This window comes from Trichomycterus rosablanca, chromosome 10 (assembly GCF_030014385.1).
Source record: "Trichomycterus rosablanca isolate fTriRos1 chromosome 10, fTriRos1.hap1, whole genome shotgun sequence".
NCBI lineage: Eukaryota > Metazoa > Chordata > Actinopteri > Siluriformes > Trichomycteridae > Trichomycterus > Trichomycterus rosablanca.
Window position 1 is genome coordinate 3996536 of NC_085997.1, and position 17419 is coordinate 4013954.

Sequence of the window (17419 nt, forward strand, 5' to 3'; positions counted from 1 at the left end):
TCAGCCATTTGAGTGATGCTTTAGATTAATGTACACTGATCAGCCATAACATTAAAACCACCGCCTTGTTTCTACACTTACTTTGTAGTCCTACGATTACTGACGGTAGCCAATCTGTTTCTCTACATGCTTTGTTCGCCCCCTTTCATGCTGTTCTTCAATGGTCAGGACTCTCCCAGGACCACCACAGAGCAGGTATTATCCAAAAACCAAAAACATCCAGCCAACAGCGCCCCGTGGGCAGCGTCCTGTGACCACTGATGAAGGTCTAGAAGACGTCCGACTCAAACAGCAGAAATGGATGAGCGATCGTCTCTGACTTTACATCTACAAGGTGAACCAACTAGGTAGGAGTGTCTAATAGAGTGGACAGTGAGTGGACTCCAGCAGCGGTGCTGTGTCTGATCCACTCATACCAGCACAACACCATTGACCATTGAAGAACAGGGTGAAAGCAGGTTAAAACAGTATGTAGAGAAACAGATGGACTACAGTCAGTTATTGTAGAACTACTAAGTGCTTCTATGTGGTAAGTGGAGCTGATAAAATGGACAGTGAGTGTAAAAACAAGGAGGTGGTTTTAATGTTATGGCTGATCAGTGTATACTCAACTTTTATTACTAAGCTGACGTCTCGAATCTCAGCTCTGCTTTCTTCCCGCCTCTCAAAAAATATGCCAGCAGGTGGATTAGCTGCTCTATGATGTCCCTAGGTGTGAGTGGTCCAACTTTTTCTGATTTGAGGTTGTACTTTAGAGGATCTGGTCACCTCCAAAAAGCAACGATGGAAGTAATGAGTTCCAATTGGTCAGTGGTCGTTTATTCATTAGGAGCTCATTAGGTGCTCAGGATTATTTTATGACGTGTAACCAGAAATAAAGGTCAAAGTTAATTGTTTGGATTTGTTAAGCAAAGGTTATGAAGCGTTATAGCATCGTTAGCTCAGAAATACACAGAAATTCACACACAAACAGAAACACACACACCGACACACACAGAATTATTTTGTAATGTGTAATCAGAAATAAAGGCGGCGCAGTGGTAAAAACACACGCTGGAACACCAGAGCCGGGATCTCGAATACATCGTATCGAGTCTCGGCTCTGCCTGCCGACTGGGCTGAGCGGCCACATGAACGACGATTGGCCTGTTGTTCAGACAGGGGTGGGATATTAAAAAGCCGCATAGCGTCTCTCTCATGACTGGTGAGATTACGACCTCTGCTGGCTGATTGATGGCGCCTGCACAGAAACGGGAAAAAGAGCGCCGTCAGGGTGCGTCTCTCCGTACACTACGCTGATCCGCACTGCACTCGGCAAAGTGTAGGTGACGAGATGCATACGGCTGCTGCCCACGTGTCGGAGGGGGCGTGGGTTAGCTTCGTTCTCCTCAATCAGAGCGGGGATCGGCATTGGTGGAGAGGAAGCATGACGCAATCGGGCAATTGGACGCGCCAAAGAAATAAATGTCAGAATTAAGGTCAGAAACTGCTATTCAAAGGTTATGAAGCATCGTTAGCTCTGTGTTCTTAGTGTTTAATTTGCATTGCGTAGATACAACTGGCGTTTTTTCAAAAGACAAACCAACTTCTGAATTTATTTATCTTTATTTTACATAAATTATGCTATTTTCCAAAGAAAAAAAAAATCTAACCCAACCAAAACATACAAACGATTATTGCACGTGGGAAGAACCTTTTTGCTCCAGAACCAGAGTGATTGATACTGTGAACACACACACATGCTATGAAGGAAAAGAAAAAAATATATATATTTATAGTATATATAAAAAATTCACAGGAATATCTTACAGGCTGTTAATACTACTTTACATTAGATAAAATAACGGCATTTTTTAAATACTGCTTGACCAATCCGGTAATGAACGTTACGATTAAAAGAAACGACTCGACTTGATTCGGTCCCTGGGCTGTAATCTTAATGTATGTATGCATGATCTGTAAACCCTCGTTCACTTCCGCTCGACCTGTATTCCGTCTGTAGAGGTTTTTCCTCACGTCTGCTGTGACTCTAATATTAATGAAAGCTGCATTATTTGATTATTCCTAAAAAAGCAGCCGCTGTGGGTGAATACGCCTGCTGGAAGAACGGCGGCTCGAACCGTCACACTGAGAGAAATGTGGATTCGAGAAGCCCAGACAGACAGTGGAAGCGGATGCTGTTAAACTGATACAGACGTCTGACCGACTGGCCTGAAATTAAAATGAAAATTCATCATCATCATAATTATTATTATTATTATTCATATTTTACATCCATGGCATTTAACAGACGCTTTTATTTAAAGCGACTTACAATTACGACTGAATTCGATTTGCTCAAAGGCTAAACAGTGGCAAATTGGTGGAAGTGGGGCTTGAACAGGCAGCCTTCTGATTACTAGTCCAGTACCTTAACCTCGAGTTCAGAGGGAAATTCAAACATTCACATTTAATCAGGCTGCATTACTTTTGATTTTCACTGACAGAACATAATCTTCATATTTATTTATTCATTAATTATTTATTTTCTAACCCGGTCTGATCGGCTATAAAGCACACGTACACCACGACGTCCAGACGTACCTGCTCAGGTGTCTCAGGTCACGTACTGTTAGCTGTAAAGTCGACCTCATTTCCTGTGACTTCCTGTGTGCCTTCGTTTGTTACATACAGATGCATTAACACTTAAAAAAAACCCAAAAACATAAAAAGTCCAAAAGCCCCGCCCGTGTGCAGTCCGCAGTTCCGACCTGCTCTGAACGCCTTCCAGTTTCTAATGATGCAGCACAGAGGGATGAAAATAAACCTCATCAGATTTTCATGCCCAGCTTCGCTTTCTGTGGAAAAAGAAAGATTTTAATTAATCATTTAAAATCAATATTATTTAATTTCTAAGTATTTATTTATTTATTAGGATTTTAATGTCATGTTTTACACACTTTACTCGTTACACAAGATTCATCAGTTCAAGTTTAATATCAAACACGGTCATGGACGATGTTGTGTCTCCGGGAAGAAACCGGAGCTCCCGGGGGAAACCCACACAGAGGAGAACATGCAAACTCCACACAGAAAGGACCCAGACCGCCCCACCTGGGGATCAAACCCAGGACCTTCAGCCCCATTGTGCGACACTATTTATTTTATCTCATTTTTATTGGTCAGGGTTCACATTTTACATTTACCGCATTCAGCAGATGCTTTTATCCAAAGTCTTACAGTAGACTTACAGTACTGTCACAGTATATTCTCTAAGCAATTGAGGGTTAAGAGCCTTGCTCAAGGGCCCAACAGTGGCAACCTGGCAGTGGTGGGTCTTGAATCGGCGACCTTTCGATTACTAGGCTACAACTGCCGGTTGCGGAAGGGTCTGGCTCTACCAAAAAACACTGGGTTCAGGGCAGGAATACCCTGGACAGGATGCCACCCCCTCCTGAACTACAAGCCGAACTGTTACCCAATAGGCATTGGATAACATGCACATTTTTGAGGGGGGCGCTCCTAATGTTTTGTCTCACGAGTGTGTAGTGTAAGCATGTAGTGAGCAACGTGTTATTAGTGATGAAGGGCTGTAACTCATGCACTTACGATTCCTGAAGCGTGCTTGGGTTTGACACTGTAGGTGGCTTTTTCCTTCACCTGTCTGAAACACTCCTCCGCTGCTTTCAACCTGAGAACACACGAACACACACACACACACACACACACACACACAGAGAGAAAACACGTCAGCAGTTATTTACTTTTTGTCCAACTTTTCTCAACTTGGTCATTTCCAATTCCCTTTTCAATTCCTCTGCCCCTCGCAATACCGACCTCAACCTGGCCGAGGAGTTGCAGACTAGCAGCCGCCTCCTCTGATGTGAAGTTAGTGCTACATCACATACAGAGACACACAGAGAAAAACACACACACACAGAAATACACACACACACAGAAATACACACACAGACACACTCAGAAATACAGAGGACACACACAGAATCACACAAACAAAATGACTTACACACACACACACACACACACACACACACCCACAAGAGAGAGAGAGACACACACAGACCGAGAGTGGCGCCAGTGAGATCTGGAAAAGGCTGATGGCTTCACGGGGCACAGAACAAATCCCTGCTACCAGAGGAGGGGACGTCGCCATACGTATCCACTAATACACAACTAATCCCCCATTAGAGCTAGAACACAGTGCCCACGGGTCAGGTTCTTTACACACACACATAATACACACACATACACATTATTTATTTATATCATACAATACACACATACACAAATGCATAATACACACAAAGTGCACACATAATACACACATACACACACATTACACACATACATACACAAATACATAATAAACACAAAGTGCACACAAAATACACATGTACACATACATACACACAGATGCATACACACAGATGCATACACACACACACACACAACACACACATTACACACACATTACACACATACATACACAAATACATAATAAACACAAAGTGCACACAAAATACACATGTACACATACATACACACAGATGCATACACACATACATAACACACACATACACACAGATGCATACACACACACACACACAACACACACATTACACACACATTACACACATACATACACAAATACATAATAAACACAAAGTGCACACAAAATACACATGTACACATACATACACACAGATGCATACACACATACATAACACACACATACACACAGATGCATACACACACACACACACACACACACACACACAACACACACATTACACACATACATACACAAATACATAATAAACACAGTGCACACAAAATACACATGTACACATACATACACACAGATGCATACACACATACATAACACACATGCATACACACAGATGCATACACACATACATAACACACATACATACACACAGATGCATACACACATACATAATACACATGAAACACACACACACACACATACACAATATACACATGTAAACATATATATACATATACACACAGATACATACACACAGACTGTACATAATACACACATATAATACACACACACATTTATTTATATCATACAATACACACACATACATAATAAACATGAAATACACACACACATACACTACACACATGTAACACACATACAGTGTATCACAAAAGTGAGTACACCCCTCACATTTCTGCAAATATTTCATTATATCTTTTCATGGGACAACACTATAGACATGAAACTTGGATATAACTTAGAGTAGTCAGTGTACAGCTTGTATAGCAGTGTAGATTTACTGTCTTCTAAAAATAACTCAACACACAGCCATTAATGTCTAAATAGCTGGCAACATAAGTGAGTACACCCCACAGTGAACATGTCCAAATTGTGCCCAAATGTGTCGTTGTCCCTCCCTGGTGTCATGTGTCAAGGTCCCAGGTGTGAATGGGGAGCAGGGCTGTTAAATTTGGTGTTTTGGGTACAATTCTCTCATACTGGCCACTGGATATTCAACATGGCACCTCATGGCAAAGAACCCTCTGAGGATGTGAGAAATAGAATTGTTGCTCTCCACAAAGATGGCCTGGGCTATAAGAAGATTGCTAACACCCTGAAACTGAGCTACAGCATGGTGGCCAAGGTCATACAGCGGTTTTTCAGGACAGGTTCCACTCGGAACAGGCTTCGCCAGGGTCGACCAAAGAAGTTGAGTCCACGTGTTCGGCGTCATATCCAGAGGTTGGCTTTAAAAAATAGACACGAGTGCTGCCAGCATTGCTGCAGAGGTTGAAGACGTGGGAGGTCAGCCTGTCAGTGCTCAGACCATACGCCGCACACTGCATCAACTCGGTCTGCATGGTCGTCATCCCAGAAGGAAGCTGACGCACAAGAAAGCCAGCAAACAGTTTGCTGAAGACAAGCAGTCCAAGAACATGGATTACTGGACTGCCCTGTGGTCTGACGAGACCAAGATAAACTTGTTTGGCTCAGATGGTGTCCAGCATGTGTGGCGGCGCCCTGGTGAGAAGTACCAAGACAACTGTATCTTGCCTACAGTCAAGCATGGTGGTGGTAGCATCATGGTCTTGGGCTGCATGAGTGTTGCTGGCACTGGGGAGCTGCAGTTCATTGAGGGAAACATGAATTCCAACATGTACTGTGACATTCTGAAACAGAGCATGATCCCCTCCCTTCGAAAACTGGGCCTCATGGCAGTTTTCCAACAGGATAACGACCCCAAACACAACCTCCAAGATGACAACTGCCTTGCTGAGGAAGCTGAAGGTAAAGGTGATGGACTAAACCCAATTGAGCACCTGTGGCGCATCCTCAAGTGGAAGGTGGAGGAGTTCAAGGTGTCTAACATCCACCAGCTCCGTGATGTCATCATGGAGGAGTGGAAGAGGATTCCAGTAGCAACCTGTGCAGCTCTGGTGAATTCCATGCCCAGGAGGGTTAAGGCAGTGATAATAATGGTGGTCACACAAAATATTGACACTTTAGGCTCAATTTGGACATGTTCACTGTGGGGTGTACTCACTTATGTTGCCAGCTATTTAGACATTAATGGCTGTGTGTTGAGTTATTTTCAGAAGACAGTAAATCTACACTGCTATACAAGCTGTACACTGACTACTCTAAGTTATATCCAAGTTTCATATCTATAGTGTTGTCCCATGAAAAGATATAATGAAATATTTGCAGAAATGTGAGGGGTGTACTCACTTTTGTGATACACTGTACACACACAATACACACACATAATACACACATACATTTATTTATATCATACAATACACACACACACACATACATAATACACATGAAATACACACACACATACACTACACACATGTAACACACACACACAATACACACACATAATACACACATACATTTATTTATATCATACAATACACACACACATACATAATACACATGAAACACACACACATACACAATACACACATGTAATACACATACACACACAATACACACATACATTTATTTATATCATACAATACACACACACATACATAATACACATGAAACACACACACATACACAATACACACATGTAATACACATACACACACAATACACACATACATTTATTTATATCATACAATACACACATACATACACACATGAAACACACACACATACACAATACACACATGTAATACACATACACACACAATACACACACATTTATTTATATCATACAATACACACATACATAACACATGTACACACACATACATACACACAGATGCATACACACATACATAACACACACACACACAAAACACACATACATAATACACATGTAACACACACATACACAATACACACATGTAATACACATACACACACAATACACACACATTTATTTATATCATACAATACACACATACATAACACACGTACACACACATACATACACACAGATGCATACACACATACATAACACACACACACACACACAAAACACACATACATAATACACATGTAACACACACACACGTAATACACATACACACATACATAACACACATACATAATACACACAAACATAACACACACAGATACACACATACATATTACACACCTAATACACACATACAGTATATATACACATATACACACATACATAATACACACGTAATACAAACATAATACACACAAACACACACACAGATACACACATAAATAATAAACACATAATACACACATAACACACATGTAATACACACACACATATATATACACATATATATACACAAACATACATACACACATACACACATAATACGCATACACACATACAAACACACACACACACAAACATACATACATACATACATACACACATAATACGCATACACACGCGCATACACACACACACACACAGTGCAGGTCACAAGCAGGTCCAGTTCTGATGCGGCCTGTATACTAACGGGTCAAGAATTTTATCATCATTCACAGTTTATCAAAACTCACTGAACCCGAGAACTGAAACGGCTCATTTACCTGAACATTACTGTGATTCTTTAGCTTAGCACTGAGGCTACAAAGCTAATTTAGCTAAAAAACACTAAATCTTCTCTATAAATGCATGCCCACATGTACACACCTCCAAACTAATGCCACACAGACAGTAGGAGCAGCACAGAAGGTTCAAGTTGTAGCTTCTCTTTCTTCCCTAATTTTCGTCCCAATTTAGTCGTATCCAATTACCCGATCGCATCTGGCTGACATTCACTACTGACCGAGGAGAACCTTGACTATCACACGTCCTTTCCAACACGTGTGCAGTAACTGATTGCTTCTGTTGACCTGTGCGAGGCAGGTTCATGTGGAGATCCGTATCGCGCACGGAGAGTCACGCACGGATCTCCATTATCCCCCGTCTCTGTGCAGAGGTCACTGAGGAATTGCAGCAGTCATGAGGAACCACCCTCGTGCATTTTATCACCTTTTCTCTCGATTTAGCATAGCCAATTAGTCTTCCGCTGCTGGGGATCCCGAATGCATTAGACGAGGGAATATTCGCCTGCCCCACGGCCCTTCCGACACATGCACTTTCCCTCGACCCCTTCTTTTTCTTCTGTACAGGCACCTCGGTCTGCTAACCAGGGTCCTTGCACAGTTTTTGAAGACCCGAAACTCTGTCTTTTAGTTCGGCCTTTTTCCCACCCAGCAGACACGGCGGCCAATTCGATCTGCTGCAGGCACTGGCAATTGTGCCCGCTAGATGGCGCCCGGCCGACCGGGGTGTTCAGAATGTCAGTGCCGGTGTGTTAACGTTATATCCCGCTGCGCCACGTGGGCTCCCTACGTGTGACTAACCGTTTTCGGTACACGGATGGAGACGTTAGCTGGCACGCTAGCGGGTTTGAATGGCCCGAGGCTAACTGTGTTAGCTTAATAAGTGAAACTGCGGTGACGTTATCGCTGTCTACATAACCTGCCTTATAAGTTTGATGTTATATTAGGATCAGTAGGCAGCAAGGCAGCTCACTAGGTTTTCAGACAGACCCCAGGTGTCCACATACTTTTGGTGAACTGTTGCTTTAAAAGTAAGAAGTTTACTGAGTGTTAATGAGGTGAAACAGGTACACGGTGTATCTTCCTGGCTTCCCGGGGCCTCGGCCAAACGTATCTGCTCCGTGGCGTTCGTGAGTATGGCAGGGCACAGTTCCGCACGGGGCATCGACATTAATTGGAGCTGGCAGTTCCAATCTGTGTGGTCTGCGGTTATTAAATCAGACACGCTCGTTTCCCTTGGCACTTCCGCTGGAAAATGTTCCACGGCTCCGCGCTCTCATGAAGTGACTGAGCGGATTTAAACGGAGCCAGGCCGGCCCGGGCCGGGGCGGGTTTATTTACCGACGCCGTTTTCCTCCCGACACCCTCGGTGTGTCTTTCTAACCGGGCTGCACGAGGGAGGGGAGGGCGGGGGGTGTTTTGGAGAGTAAGGAGGCATTTCAACTCTCATTTCCTTGACCTCGAAACCTTCAAAAGAGCCAAAGGAGCCTGAACAGCACCATAATTGGAGATGTGTTGGGTGACCGCAGCAGTAATGGGAGCGAGTAACTAACACGTTTGGCTGTTTTATAGAACGCAGGCTTTGATGCCAAAAGAAGAAGAAAAAAAAGCCCATCTGTGTACGTGTATAATATCCTGATAAGGGGAGTGTGTAAGGTACACGGTGAGGCGGTTTGGGGAAGGGGGTATGGCGTGCATGGTGTGTGTCTGTTCCTGCAAATGTGTTTCCAAGTCAGTCATAAAACGAGCTCTGGGTTTGATGTGAATTAGTGTCATGTGGGAAACCCGAACCTCATCAAGGAGCCGAACTGTGGAGATTAGAAATGACACAGACTACAAAATCCCCGGCCAGGTCCTTTACAGTCAAAGCCATTAAAATCATTAATGTTTGGCACCGGTTCACTTTCCATTAACAGCTTCGAACTCGCAGCTGGCAGTCGTTACAGGATCTATTAGTGCTGGCCCGGTGGCAAAAATACAACACTTCTCAAAGTAAAAAGTTACTGAAACAACGTACAGGAGTACAAAACTGTCGCTCTTTGGCTGCTCTGTATTTAGGTGTCACCAAAATGGATAATCTGGTCCCCATACCTGGATTGTACGCAGGCTTCCATTCTACACACCAATGCACATAACAATGGAAAGGCTGGTCGGCCACCCGCACCACCACTTTTTGGTAGAGAGCAAAATCCATAAGTCATTTAAGTTGAGTCAACGAGTCAATTAAGTCCTGACCTTGATTCCTTTACCATCACCATGTTAGATTGTTTAGTGAGGTAGCTTTACCTCAGATATAACACACCATGCGCCTTTTCTCAAAGATGTCCAATTGAAAGTAAATTTGAGTAATTTACTGACTTTACCAATGTTGATTAATCCATTAACTAATCACTGACTAATACCCAGTTCAATTCATGCTGTCAGTTAAAATGTCAGTTGAATGCATTTTAACACGAAAAATCTAATCGAGTCTCAGCTGTGCTACCAGCAGGCTGGGCGCCAACACAAACGATGATCGGCTCGTTCGTAGGGCGGGTGCAGGAGGGGATTCCTCCGGAGAAAATTGAAAAAAATAAAATAAAATAAATAAATTAAAATGTATTTTGATCACTGACTACCTGTTAATTATTATATATTTTTTTAAACATAATAAATAATAATAACTTAAAAACTTAGTTTTAAAAAACAATATATTAAATGTATTTTTATGAATTTATTTTTATTTTATTTAAAAATTTTTTATTTAAAATTTATTTAAAACTTTTCTTAAAATGTAAAATAATTTATCTTTTGACTGTTATATATTTATTATATATTATTATTACAGATTTTTTTAAACATAGTAAATTCCAATAACATAAAAACTTAAAATAACATAATTTATAAATGTATTTTTTAATTATTTTAAATTTGTACATTTACTTTTAAATTATTTTAAATTTTATTTTTAAATTAAAATTTTATTAAAATAATTTACCTGATGATTATTATATATTTATTACATATTATGTTATTATTTTTTTAAACATAATAAATTCCAATAAGATAAAAACTTAAAATAACAATTTAAAAAAATGTAACATTTATTTTTATTTGTACATTTATTGTTAAATTTCAAATTTTATTTAAAATTCTAATTTTATTTAAAATTCAAATTGTATTTAAAATTTTTCTTCAAAAATTTAAAATAATTTACCTGTTGATATTATATATTTTATTATTATTATAGATATATTATTATCATTATATTTTTTAAACATAATAAAATCCAATAACATAAAAACTTAAATATAATGCATAATGTACCTTTTTTTATTTTGCTATCTATCTATGTAAGTGCATATTTACATCACTAATCCGCTAATTTGTCTAACACGCAAGCCAAGCACTGGTAAGAGTTAGAGCTCTTGCGTTTGAATCTCACCCGGTTAAGCGCCTGAGTTTTTACCTCACTTATGATTTACTCAGTACAATGTACTGGCCAACACTCGATTGTCAGTAGTTATTGTACTGTTTTTAATCTACACTGTGTATATTGTATATAGCTGAAATAACAATAAAGCCTGTCTTTAACTCGTACACCATCATGACTGGCTGTGTCCGAGGGTGGACGGACTGGAGTGATTCTTTATTGCTGCTGCGACAGCGCCTCCTCTGGCTGGTTGAAGGCGCCTGCACAGGGACGAGGAATAACGGATATCATTGCGTGACTCTGTGCAGGTAAAAAGAAGCGGTTGGCTACTGCACACGTCTGTGGGGAGTTTGTCAGGTATGGACCTCCTCCGTCAGGATCAGGGTCTGAATCAGTCGCTGGAAACGACTAGACCAGGAAAAAAAACGGCAAAATACAACAAACAAAAAGTAGCAAGTAAAGGAAAAATGCAGGGAATGTACAAATACTCTCTTACTTCACACCTCAGGTAGCAGGAGGACAGAAGGGAGGGAAAGAAAAAATATGTTGCAACACAAGGTTGTGGAGTTGATTCTCGTAAAAGAAGATTCTGTGGAATGAGACGGAACCGTAACCCAGACGTAGATCTCTCTGTGCGTAAGGTTTCAGGAAGGCAAACATGGTTTTGCGTGAGATAGATTTGGCGGCGCAGAGGGCCGTCTGCTGCGTGCAGGCCGTGATAGCGCACTGAAGTGTTTACGCCTCGGAGAATTATGGGAGGCCTGTGAAAGGCAGCCAGGGGCTCACAACAGCGGTAGCTAGCTACTTTAAAAACGGCACTTTCAAACACCCACACGAGCTTTTCTCCCCGGTGTAACCCAGCGAGCGCCGAGCTGCACGGGAGCCGGAGACCCGAGCAGGAGCCCGAGACAGCTCCAAATATGGTGTTGCTCCTTTACGGGGTCGCCATCCATTCCAGAACTTTTCTCAGTGATGATTAAGGAAGCGGCTAATGCTGACACTTAGCGGGATTGGGATGGGGGTGAGCGAGCGGGTGCGGGGAAGCGAGGAAGTGAGGAGCCGGAATCACTCGGGTGGAATCAGAGAGCGAAACAGAGCAAAATAAGGAATGAAAAGAAATAAAGAGGACAGAGGACAGACACTTGGGGTATTCGCACACTTATTCGGACCTGGACTACGAGGGGTCTGTCCGAAAACCTAGTGATCTCTGTACATAGATGCATTTTACATTATCCTACACTCTCGAGAAGAAGGCACGTCTAAATTCTTAGATGCCTTAAAATGCTGCCTAGTGAGGTGCCTTCATTCCAAGCGATAATCTGACTGAATGATGATGCTCCGTCATCAGTGAAGGCAATCCCAGCATTCAGTGCGGCACAACTTTTCTCATCAAAAATTACAAATATGGCGGACGGATGCGGACCTTCGGAGTGAGTTCCTTCGTGTTCAAATGTAAATAAATTCTTATTGGTTTTCACAGTGGGAGACGTTAGCTGGCATGCTAGCGGGTTGTGCTGCCTCAGCCCATTGGTTTGAATGGCCTGAGGCTAACTGTGTTAGCATAGTAAGTAAACCTGTGGTGACGTAATGACCGTAATCGCTGTTTAAGTAGCGCGTCTAAACGATCTGCCTTATTAGAATCCTCTCTACTCAGGCAGCTGCCCAAATAGGCAGTAGGCAGCAAGGCAGCTCACTAGGTTTGCAGACAGACCCAACGTTCAGTGAGTTTGGTGAAATAATAATGGTGGTCTAGGTTTACCTGACTGTTTTATGCCAGTATGGTGGTCTGGTGCTGGGCGTAAATCAGAAACAGCTGGAACCCACAACCTTCTGATTGATGGCTCAAAGTATGGCTCGACCCACTAGGCCAGAATTCGACTATACTAGTCTTCTAGCAGTACAGGTAGACTAACCTAAGCCCAGCCTAAACTCTCAGAATACAACCGTAATTGGTACAACCAGCACATCCTCAAAGCTCCACAACCAGGATGGTTTGGTTCCAACCCACGTTGCTCCTGTGGAGCCCCACAGCCTAGTTCTGCTTTCATCACCTCACAGAGTCTCTTGTCGACTTTTAAAAAATAAACCTTTCAACATGACGATGAAGTGGAGACCACGTTAACGCTAACGTACATCAAGCATCAGTCGACCCTCAAAAAACCGAACCCAGCCCTCTTCACACTTCATCTTTCCACTCCATTAGTTCGGGCGTGTTCGGTGCCAGAGTGACGCTCCTGTGAGGGACGACGCCGGGACGTAACGTGATGGTGAAACGTGAGTCTTTAACGACCTGGCCGAGTGACGTCCACTTTGGGTGAGTGCTGTTCTGAAGAGAAAGTCGAGCATCTCTCTGCTCGAGGCGGTTCCACTTAAGCTTGTGTTTAGCTTTAGTCGAGCCTTTAAGCGCAGGGAGCGTTTGAGACACAAACAAACAGATGATATATTTAATATTTAATCATTATAATATTTTTTAAATTACGTAACAAATGTATCATTATAATTAAATTTTTTATTTTATCACTATATATTTTTAAAGAACATATTTCTATCTTTATTTTATTACACTATAAATTTACTTAATCATTGAAGTACTTATTTTATTACATAGATATATTATTATTATATTATTTATTCTATTTTATCATTATATTTTTTATTTTTAATATTGTAAATTTTTATCTTTATTTTATTACATTATAAATTTACTTAATGATTATAGTATTTATTTTATTACATTACAAATGTATTATTATAATTAAATTATTTATTTAATTTTAATTAATCATTATAATATTTAATTACATTACAAATTTAACATAATTATATTTTATTTTCATAATATTCATATTATAATAATAATAATTTTATTATTCATTTTTTTAATCTTTCACATTATACATTTTCATCTTTATTTTATTACATATTTATTTCAAATTTATTTCATTTATCATTATAGTTATTATTTTCGTTACATTACAAATGTATTATAATGCATTATAATTTTTTCTTTATTGTATTATATTCTAAATTAATTTTATCATTATAATTATATTATTTATTTTATTTATTTATTATTACATTACACAGTATATTTATTTCATCATTAGATTATTTTATTTCCTAATACATTTATACATAAATGTATAAATAAATGTATTTATTTTCAGTTTCCTTATGAAATTATTATATATTTTATCAGATTAATTATATTATATATATTGTTTTTTACATTATAAGTGGTTTAGTTTTGTTAACTTTTATTAACAGATTATTTTGGGGCAAATGCTTTATTTTGTATTTAAATTTGCTAGATTAATGTATCATAGGTAATAACATATCTTCAGTAGTTTTATTTTGTTAATGATAAAATCCGGACATATAAAGAAACAGAAGGTTTAATGACAGGAATGTAGAAAGCGAGAGCTTCTCCAGCTCTATCTGTTAGGTGTGTAGGCTAGACGCCTGTGTGCACCCCCCCCTACACCCCTTCCCCCCTCCTATTCAGGCACACAAACGACAACGCTTCGTGACAAATTGGGGCTGAGCGACACCGAGTGGGAAAATTCTTCAGGGCTTTAGGTGCCATTGGAGAAGGAAGACAAACACTTTAGAGAAAGATCTCCTGATTAGAAGGGGCAGCGAATGTCAGGAGTAAGGCAACACGGCTGCGTCCGCCGGTGGGAACTCATCTATCCGATGTCTCAGCACCCTGGGGGGGACTACTGTGAGGGGCGCACTTAAGAGAGTCAAAAGCTGTCACCGTGCCCTGTCAGATAAAGAGGTGCTCTGTTCGGCAGAGTGGCGCTCCGTCGCGGCGGAGTGGTGCGCGGGACAGGGGCGAGAACAGACGCTCTGAAAGAGGACGGGATCTCTTTTCATCTCCTGAGATCTCTCGTAAATCATTCAGAAACGCGTCGGGCTTTCTGCTTCGCTGAGAACGGCCACTCAGGATGAAGTGTCGGCTACAATAGCAGCGCCTGAAGGACCCGGTCTGTCCTGCCGAGGTAACGAGGGTTCATCTGAGCTCGGGTTTGATCCGGTATCGGTGGAGATTCACTCTACCCTGGACAGAGCTTTGGTAATCCCCAACCAAAAACCAACAGCGACGAGAGAAATCGGCTGATTCAGGGCCAACAATGCCAAAGTGGGCGGAGTCAGTGATGAAACGAAGTTGAGCCTAGTTTAACTTTATGCATATTAGAGCAGGTATTATTTAGGTGGTGGATCATTCTCAGCACTGCAGTGACACTGACATGGTGGTGGTGTGTTAGTGTGTGTTGTGCTGGTATAAGTGGATCAGACACAGCAGCGCTGCTGGAGCTTTTAAACACTGTGTCCACTCACTGTCCACTCTATTAGACACTCCTACCTAGTTGGTCCACCTTGTAGATGTAAAGTCAGAGATGATCGCTCATCTATTGCTGCTGGTTGAGTCGGTCATCTTCCAGACCTTCATCAGTGGTCACAGGACGCTGCCCACGGGGCACTGCTGGCTGGATATTTTTGGTTGGTGGACTATTGTCAGTCCAGCAGGAGCAGTGAGGTGTTTAAAAACTCCAGCAGCGCTGCTGTGTCTGATCCACTCATACCAGCACAACACACACTAACACACCACCACCATGTCAGTGTCACTGCAGTGCTGAGAATGATCCACCACCTAAATAATACCTGCTCTGTGGTGGTCCTGTGGGGGTCCTGACCATAAAAAAGCATGCAGAGAAACAGATGGACTACAGTCAGTAATTGTAGAACTACAAAGTGCTTCTAGATGGTAAGTGGAGCTGATAAAATGGACAGTGAGTGTAGAAACAAGGAGGTGCTTTTAATGTTATGGCTGATCGGTGTATATACATACACAGGTGTACAGTACAGTGTTTGGTAGCTGGGATCAGAGCGCAGGGTCAGATATTGTACGGTGCCCCTGAAGCAGACAGGGTTAAAAGCCTTGCTCAAGGGCCCAACTATATTCTGCCTTAAAAAAGCCAGATAAGTTAAATAGAAGGAAAAGCATCGTGAACCTGGTATTATTTTTTCCTAAGAAGCCATTTCCGTAGAGCTCGTCAGAGCCGCAGATCTACAATCTGGTACCGTATGTGTACGTGGAGAACACACAGGAGGCTTCTGAGGGGGTACGAGGTTAAGGAAACCTGATCCGGACTGTACATTTCGGGACAGATGGACCAGATACGGGCGCTCGTTCGTGGCAGGTACCTATGAATAATGTAGGAGCCTCGGCGCTCGTCTGGGCGTTTAGCGGGCCGGCCTAATTTGTACCTGTTGACTGCGCGCGTTATCGCGGGACCCGATCGGAACCACTTGAAGCGATCTGTACCGATCTTTTGGTGGAGTATTCTTTTCATTATGGGGGTTAGAAAAATAGTCTGGGTTCATTTCATGAGCTCTCCGCTTCTTCGACAAATTCGAAAAGACGGGAGATATCGTTTAATATTGAACATATGGCCCGGGTTGTGGGAACGGCATGGGGTAGAGCGGAGACGGATGGAGGCGGCGGGTCAGCGGCGTGTAGAGGAGTGGATCCTTCGAACTGATGACAGTAAAACAGCACAGACGTTACAGAGGAAATAAGAGAGGATGTCGGGTGGTACATGGGGAGCATTTCTACATTGTAGCCTAGTGCTGGGCGGTATGGCGGTTCATTCTGTATACCGTCTTTTTCACATACGGCCCATTCCACAGCACAGGTAAAACAACAGCTGTAGGCTTCAATAGGCAGCAAATTATATAACATCGTTCACCGCTAAACGCACTACGGAGCGCTGTGCAGATTAGGTACAGATCACTAGTTAGCCAGATAGTGTTAGCATAACAGTGTTAGCAGATGAGAGAGGCTTTATCAATATTGCAGGAAAAAAAAAACAGATGGAGGATAAAGAGAGGGAGACCAAAGATGAACCTGTCAAAGAAATGTGCTGTGTCGGCGGTTT

General features: G+C 41.6%; 1 protein-coding gene across 3 annotated transcripts in view; it reads right to left on the reverse strand.

Moving 5' to 3' along the window:
* Window positions 1-1586: 1586 nt before the first annotated feature.
* The window catches only part of fmn2b (formin 2b), a 91017-nt gene continuing 75184 nt past the window's right edge, over window positions 1587-17419 (reverse strand). The window contains exons 17-19 of one of the 3 annotated variants that reach the window (XR_010013794.1): window positions 3589-3670; window positions 2584-2837; window positions 1587-1723 (exon numbers count right to left, since the gene is read on the reverse strand). Coding sequence is in view for 1 of the 3 variants with exons in the window: in XM_063002779.1 (XP_062858849.1) it covers window positions 2811-2837; window positions 3589-3670 (109 nt within the window). In the remaining 2 variants the exon portion in view is untranslated. Of the gene's footprint in view, window positions 2838-3588; window positions 3671-17419 lie in introns of all 3 variants that reach the window. The other 2 variants (XR_010013793.1, XM_063002779.1) reach the window with 2 other exon arrangements.